The sequence below is a fragment of the Mandrillus leucophaeus genome, unplaced genomic scaffold (genome assembly GCF_000951045.1).
Source record: "Mandrillus leucophaeus isolate KB7577 unplaced genomic scaffold, Mleu.le_1.0 Scaffold688, whole genome shotgun sequence".
In the NCBI taxonomy this organism is placed as follows: Eukaryota; Metazoa; Chordata; class Mammalia; order Primates; family Cercopithecidae; genus Mandrillus; species Mandrillus leucophaeus.
The window spans coordinates 1,139,463-1,147,245 of NW_012107452.1; the positions used below are offsets into that span (position 1 = coordinate 1,139,463).

Consider the following 7,783-nt stretch of genomic DNA (forward strand, 5'->3'; position numbering starts at 1 on the left):
CATGGTGGCTCCCTCCTATAATCCCAGTACTTTGGGAGGCTGAGGCAGGTGGATCACCTGAGCTCAGGAGTTCAAGACCAGCCTGAGCAACGTAGTGAAACCCTGTCTCTACCAAAAATACAAAAAAAAAAATAGCTGAGTGAAGTAATGTGCACCTGTGATTCCAGCTGTTTGGGAGGCTGAGAGGGGAGGATTGCTTGAACCTGGGAGCGGGAGGTTGCAGTGAGCTGAGATCATGCCTCTGAACTCCAGCCTGGGTGACTGAGACCCCATCTCAAAGAAATAAATCCAACTGTATAGGAGGAATTAAATTTTAGTTTGTAGCATTTAAAATCCTATGTACATTTCCGAATTTCCTTTAAGATTCCTCCCTGAATGAAAAACCTATCATTGGCATATTATCTTTTTTGCTTCTCATAGTTTAGGTAGAACTTTAGGACTGTACTTTGCGGGGCTTGCACACCTGGCTCTTAATCTTAGATGCAGGATCGAGATGGGACTTTAGCTGTGGTGGAGTTTCTACCTTGTTGTCTCCAGGCAGCCTTCTCTGCTACTGAAGTGGACTTTTTATGAAGTATTTCAGCTCTTTAGAGCTAAATGTGTTTCCCAAATGTGTTCTGTAGTTAATTCATATTTGAGTTTGCTATCTCTAAAGCAATATTCAGCATCCATCCCACCGTCACAGAGCACTGTGTTCTTGCTGCTCGGAACAGTGTTGTTCAGTTAGTAACTTTTTTTTGAGATGTAGTCTTGCTCTGTCACCCAGGCTGGAGTGCAGTGGCACAAACTCAGCTCACTGCAACCTCTGCCTCCTAGGTTCAAGCGATTCTCCTGTCTCAGCCTCCCGAGTAGCTGGCATTACAGGCATGCACCACCATGCCTGGCTAATTTTTTGTATTTTGAGTAGAGTGGGGTTTCACCATGTTGGCCAGGCTGGTCTCAAACTCCTGACCTCCAGTGATCCACCCACCTCGGCCTCCCAAAGTGTTGGGATTACAGGTGTGAGCCACCACGCCTGGCCAAGTAACTTTTCTTGAAAGTATCATGGATAGTTCTGATTTGAGGAGCCTGATTCTGTTAGAAAAATTATGTTCTCCTATGCAGTGCAATAATAAATAAGAAAAAACCATAAATAGACATGCTGTTTATTCAAAGAAAAGAACTGAGCAGCTAGTATTAGGAACGTGGCTTGACGCATATGCAACAGGCTTGCCTGAACTATATTATTGAATGGTTAGATGACTTGTAATTTCTTTTTTCCTCTAAATATATTCTTATTCTACCTTTACTTAGTGTCAAAGACTTTCTTTTCTACTACCTTTTTTCCAGAAAAGATTTCTGTTACCTGTTCATTAATATCCTGTGTTAAAATATTGTATATTCACAGTCACAATAATACATTCAATCTCAGCACTGAAAGATTACTTATTAAAGTTACTTAATAAAGGTTACTTAAGATAAACCTAACCTTTTAAATTGAAGAATTGACTTTTGGAGAAAAAATTACTTTTTTTCTTTCTTAGAATCTGCGTGGCATTATTGAATGCATAGTGTAAAAACAAAGATTTTTTGTTTGGTTGGTTTGGGGTTTTTTTTTTTTTATGCAAAGGCTCTTTCTATTGCCCAGGCTGGAGTGCTCACTGCAGCTTTGACCTCCTAGGCTCAATCGATCCTCCTGCCTCAGCCTCCCCCAGTAGCTGGGACTACAGGCCTGCACCACCATGCCCAGCTAGTTTTTGTATTTTGTTTTGTTTTGTTTTTTTCCTTTTTTCTTTTTTTTTGAGACAGAGTCTTGCTCTGTCACCCAGGCTGGAGTGCAGTGGCCAGATCTCAGCTCACTGCAAGCTCCGCCTCCCAGGTTCACGCCGTTCTCCTGCCTCAGCCTCCCGAGTAGCTGGGACTACAGGCGCCCGCCACCTCGCCCGGCTAATTTTTTGTATTTTTTTTAGTAGAGATGGGGTTTCACCGTGTTGGCCAGGATGGTTTTGTATTTTTTTTGTGGAGACGGGGTTTCACTATGTTGTCCAGGCTGGCCTCAAACTCGTGGGCTCAAGTTATCTGCCTACTTCAAACTCCCAAAGTGTTGGGATTACAGCTGTGAGCCACTGCACCTGGTCATAAAGATGTTTTTTAAGACAGACCTAAAATATCTATAAAAGCTAACATGCCATGTTAGGTGGAAAGTTATTTGGTATCAGGTTTGTGCCGCATAACTTAATGTTAGTTACCATAAAGGGGCAGATGATGAATTTGAACTAGTGTCATATGACAGGCCCTAGCCTCTTCACACTGCATTAACTGAGGAAGTTTATGTTTAAAAAACAAACAAAAATAAATACAGATTTCTTCTTACACTCTTACCTGAAGTAGTCATTTTATTAATGTGACTATTACAGCAATACCTTATAATGTGATGTCATACAAATAAGATGGTCCATGTAAGTAAATTTCCAGGTTAGTAAAAATGTCCCCATTTAAGAGCCAAACACATATTCTCATTTAGACTCTTTTGATCTAAATAAGCTATGCATTTTCTGTTTTGCCATTATCTTCTATTATAGTATATATTGAAACCTGACTGACTCCAAAAATGAGTTAGACAAGTCTTTCTTTAAATATATTGACTCAGAATCACCAGTGGAAAGCACCTCACCCTTCATGCCTTATATTACAGTAGGTGCTCAGTAAGTATTTGATAAGCAGATGACTGATAAATGAATGATGCCCCGGTTCCCTCCAAATCATGGAATTGTGCAGGGCCCTTTGAGCTGATTCCATGAAATGCTCAACCACATTGCCAGTGCTCCCTCTCCACTGTTAGGCCATCATCTCCAAAATCGTATTGCTTGTGTTCCTTCTTCTAGCATTCTAGCCTGACTCTCCAGTTCTCTGCTTCCAGACTGCTAATTTATATGAACTAAGATTAGAATAGTAATGATATACTAAAAGTACTTCACAGTTTGCAAATGACTTTATGTGCCTTTGTTTCAGCAAAAAGAAAATATCCCGGCTTTTGTACATCTTGCAGTCTATCGGGAAACAGCCTTGTAATGTGGTCGGGAGAGATTACCATCTTAACCCTTTTACAAATAAGAAGTCTGATACTCAGAGAGGATAGTTTACCCAGTTACAATATTAATAAATAAACTGGGACTATCTGTCTTTGGATTCTTTGATTCTTTTTTACTTTATCAGGCTATGTTAACATGGTACATTTTATGACACAGACTTTTAAGATTTATCTTTGGTTGGTCCAGTTTTATTCACGCTTATTTTCTTGGTTTTGATTCTTTACTAGGTAATTGAGGTGATTATATATGTGAGATATCTGTAAATTAAGATACTTGAGGTTGAGAAACAAAGTGGAGTTGATCGGCCGGGCGCGGTGGCTCATGCCTATAATCCCAGCACTTTGAGAGGCCGAGGCAGTCGGATCACTTGAGGTCAGGAGTTCAAGACCAGCCTGGCCAACATGGTGAAACCTAAAAATAGAAAAATTAGTTGAGCGTGGTGATGTGTGTGTGTAATCTCAGCTACTAGAGAGGCTGAGGCAGGAGAATCACTTGAACTGGGGAGGTGGAGGTTGCAGTGAGCTGAGATGACGCCACTGCACTCCAGCCTGGGCAACAGAGCAAGACTGTCTTAAAAAAAAAAAAAAAAGTGGAGTTGATCTATATATTTTTGACTATTTTTCAGATGTTACCAAGTGCCTTGTGAATTACAAACGGACTCGTAATTTGGAAATAGAGAAAACAGGGGTTTTTGCAAAAAATGTTTCCATTGCTAGCCTGTTTGTCCTTATAACCAGAAAACGTTTGTCTATAAAAAGTTTTTTTTTCTATAAAAGTACCCTTCTGAAAAAAGCAGCTCAGATAAAAATCTGGGAAAAGAATTACTTAGTTGCACCGGACCTAGTTCCTGACTTCCATTTTGTTTTATTTTTGTCTTGTTTTAGGTTAGCTCCATTCAGAACCAAATGCAGTCCAAGGGAGGCTACGGAGGTGGAATGCCTGCCAATGTGCAGATGCAGCTCGTGGATACGAAGGCGGGATAGCCCTGGTCCTTTCTCCAGTGAGTACTCGGGGGTCTGGACCTGAAGGCCAGACATGGCCAGGCCAATAATAGTATATATATAGTGTTTTAATTGTGAATTTACTGGGAAAGGCAAAATTACTCAGCTAAGTGTCGTTTCTGCACTTTGAATCTAAGTTTTAGGTTCTTTTCCTTACTTTAAAACATCTGGTTGGGGAGGATTCTGATGACAAGATGCTTCTTATGTGTCCTTTAAACAAGAGTGAAATTATTATTTTGAGTATTGAGGCTGAGCCTGGTGGCTCACTCTTGTAATCCCAGCACTTTGGGAGGCCTAAGTGGGGATCACCTGAGGCCAGGAATTGGAGACTAGCCTGGCCAACATGGTGAAACCCCATTTCTACTAAAAATACAAAAATTAGCTGGGGGTGGTGGTGCATGCCTGTAATCCCAGCTACTCGGGAGGCTGAGGCACAAGAATTGCTTGAACCTGGGAGACAGGGGTTGCAGTCAGCTGAGAATGCGCCACTGCACTCCAGCCTGGGTGACAGAGCAAGACCCTGTCTCAAAAAAGTATTGATACTAAAGATAATCTCATGGGTAATAATTTTATAGTTAACACTTCATTGTTTATAAACTTTTCAGATTAATTAAAAAGACTACTTTGAAAAAGGATAAACCCTGAAAATATAGAAATAATTTGAAGTTTTTTTTGTTTTATAGGGTTATTTTGAATTTCTGTATTTTCTCTGTCCACTATTCTGTAATTTTTTTTTGTCCTGTGATTGCGTTTCTTTTATTTTGAATTACAAAAAAGAAGTGTGATGGCACCTTGTCTACCCTGTCGTGATTATTCCAGTGAGATGTTACTGTTCTGCTCTGAAGAAGATACTGTCAGACGAATCCTGCATTTCCTTCAGCTGGCCTGCATGCCTTTGGACTCATGGACAGAGTTCTTTGGATTGTCACTGAATTTTCAATGTTTAATCAGTATGGATCTGATCTTCGCATGATCTTTTTTGTGAATGCTAACACCATTTTGCAGTTTTTGTTTTTTTTTTCTATTTTAAACATTTTTCTTTTCACTGCCGACCCCCGCCTTACGATTTTATTGGAAAGCAAGGACCTGCTATTATTTGTTAATTTGCCATCATTTATGTATATTTTGGAAGGTATGAGACCCACAAGCACAATGATCATTTTTGTTTGAAACTTCAGCAGAATAGGTATCTGCATGCTTTATGAAGTTGCTTCGGTGAGAGCTCATGGGATGCCAGAAATGAACATTTCTTTGCTGCCATGGGCTGATGATGCTGCTATTAGATAAAGTTTAGCTGTGGCACCAAGTCACATCATTTTCATTGAAAAAGATTACTTGTAGCTTTAGAAGTATGACCTTTTGGTCTGTTTGATTAGAATTGCAATAAAAGAAAAGCTTGCATTCATAAGGCATTCATTCTGTTGTAAATGTTCAATATATATTTATTTTGAGAGCAAGGACCTGTGGTTGTAAACAGGTGTGGTTACGTATCTGAGTGTTGTGGTCATACTCTCATCCAGTCCGATCCTGAGCATCTTCATCTTATTAGCTGTTCGTTTCTTTCTGCACTCATTCTTTTATTTTTACTTCTTTTTAATGTTATGGTATCCAGTTGTTTCCAGTAGCAGTTTCTTGAACTTCTGGCCTGTACTACTAACTGCAGACCTCCAGAGTCACTGGCCTGTCTGTGCTCTACATATTTTAGGGGCCACGTCAGTTGGTAAGAGCAACATACATACTGACCTGGCTGAATTATTGCCAATGAAAACAACCTGTACGAAGCCTTTGCTCAGGTTCTAAAATATGTTTGTCCTTGCACAAATTTTGTATGTTTCAGATATTTCTGTAAAGCTTTCTTCTTTTCTGTTAGAGTGTGGTGTTAAGCCAGAGTCAGTGGTCTTGTTCTCATTAAACTGTTTTAATCCTATGTCCAATTCAAGCCTACCTAACTACATTTGGTAGGATTAACGTTTCATGTAACAAATGGGGCTTAATTAAAAACTTGAGATAACTTTGAATAAAGGAACAGGGATCACGTTATCTTCTGCCTTCATTTACCTTAGTCCCAGATTCTTGCAAAACAGGCAACTGAACAAACATTAGGTTAATGTAGGTAAAACGTGAAAGCATTTCTCCTCCACTTTCTAAAATTTAATTTACCCAGTACAGTGGGGCACCAGACTACTTGATCTTTGTATTTTGCAGTTTTGAGCCTTTGTGTCAATCCCAGGCACAGAGAGGATCTGCCAAGGAAAAACATTTGCATCTTCAGAGTAGACATTTTGCAGTTTAGTAACTTCTAAAGTTGAATTTATCCATTGTCACTGATTCACCAAGTGGATGTCGCATTGTGGAATTTTCCTGAGTACCGTTGTCATTCTGCTCAGCCAGGCACGATCAGTTTCTTGGCCAGGGACATTGCTGTGTGCAAGCTCTTTAGAAGGGAGATTGGGTTTTCTTGGCGTTATCAGCACTCATGCTATTTAGTCTACTTCTATTTTGACTCTTTAAATTAGTACAGTTTTTCTACTTGTCATATAACTCCTGGAACAACAATACGGGAAGCCGTGAACCTTTTCCCCGACTCATGATTTTATTCTTTTTCCAAATCGCTGTTTTGTTTTGTTTTTTTTTGCTGCTCCAACGACCAGCGTGTGTTGGATCGGATCACCATGGTAAGCCAAAAGTGGACTTGTCAGCCTATAACTACTCTGCAGCTGCCACTAACTCTACAGGCACAGTAACTACACTTTATACAGGAGCACATGCCAAAGTGCCTGGGAGGTGCCAATAACATCAAGAAAATTACAAAAAAAGATATGGTAGTAACCTTGGACATAATTTTTTTTTTTTTTTTTAGGGAGGCAGCTTTCCCACATTTATAAATGGGGTTGTAAATCTCAAGAGGTCATTTGTTCCCCATAGCAGCATATCTCATTTTTAAATTGAAGCTAATTAAATAGGATTTTACTACTCAACATTCATTATACTGTTAATCTTTGCTGAAATACATGCTAACAAATGTTAAGCAAGGGAAACTGAAGATTGAATCACATGGATTCTGTTAGCAGTGTTCTGCTTTCTGTAAAAAGAGGTACTTTCCCATGATGGAGGCATGAAGTGGTGCCAATAAGCATAGAGCGGAAATGTTGACTTTAGTTCACATTGGGTTTAGCATTTCCAGTGCAGCATTATCAGTGGGCCTTTAAAAATACTTTGGAGTACATTAGCTTTCACTTTGTTGTTAAGTTATAGCAGACTCATTATAGAGAACAAGTATGCCTTGATTTTGTTTAAAATGACTTCTGCTAAGCACCCAGAAGATAAAATTGACATATTTTTATAATATAAGCATACTTTTTTTGTACATTGTGTTCATTCTTGAATAAAATGAATTCTGTGTTGGCTTGTAGATATTAAAAAGAAAGTATTGATTTTGATTCAATAAATGTTTTCTTTCAATCCTGGTTGGCCTTTCCTTTAAATTTGTTTCATTTTTGTTTTCTTTCAAGGAGGGAATTATTTACCAGAATGCATACGTATATTTTCAGTCATGACTCCTATCATGCAAAAAACAACTTAAAACTTTCTGATTTAAAAGAGAATTTAAATTTCTATCAATCATTGTAGTCTTTAACTTCACAGTTCACCTTTTAATTTAACAAATACTTAGAATGAAAATTAAATGGATAGAAATAGGACTAATAAAAC

At 38.9% G+C, this 7,783-nt stretch overlaps 1 protein-coding gene across 3 annotated transcripts in view; it reads left to right on the top strand.

The window, feature by feature from the left end:
- CDC42SE2 (CDC42 small effector 2) overlaps window positions 1-7,539 on the top strand; it is a 118,350-nt gene extending 110,811 nt beyond the window's left edge. For 2 of the 3 annotated variants that reach the window (XM_012002439.1, XM_012002440.1), the window contains 2 exons: window positions 3,956-4,071; window positions 4,850-7,539. In XM_012002439.1, coding sequence (XP_011857829.1) covers window positions 3,956-4,054 — 99 coding nt within the window. In that variant the 3' untranslated portion in view covers window positions 4,055-4,071; window positions 4,850-7,539. Of the gene's footprint in view, window positions 1-3,955; window positions 4,072-4,755 lie in introns of all 3 variants that reach the window. The other variant, XM_012002438.1, reaches the window with a different exon arrangement.
- The last annotated feature ends 244 nt before the right edge of the window (window positions 7,540-7,783 follow it).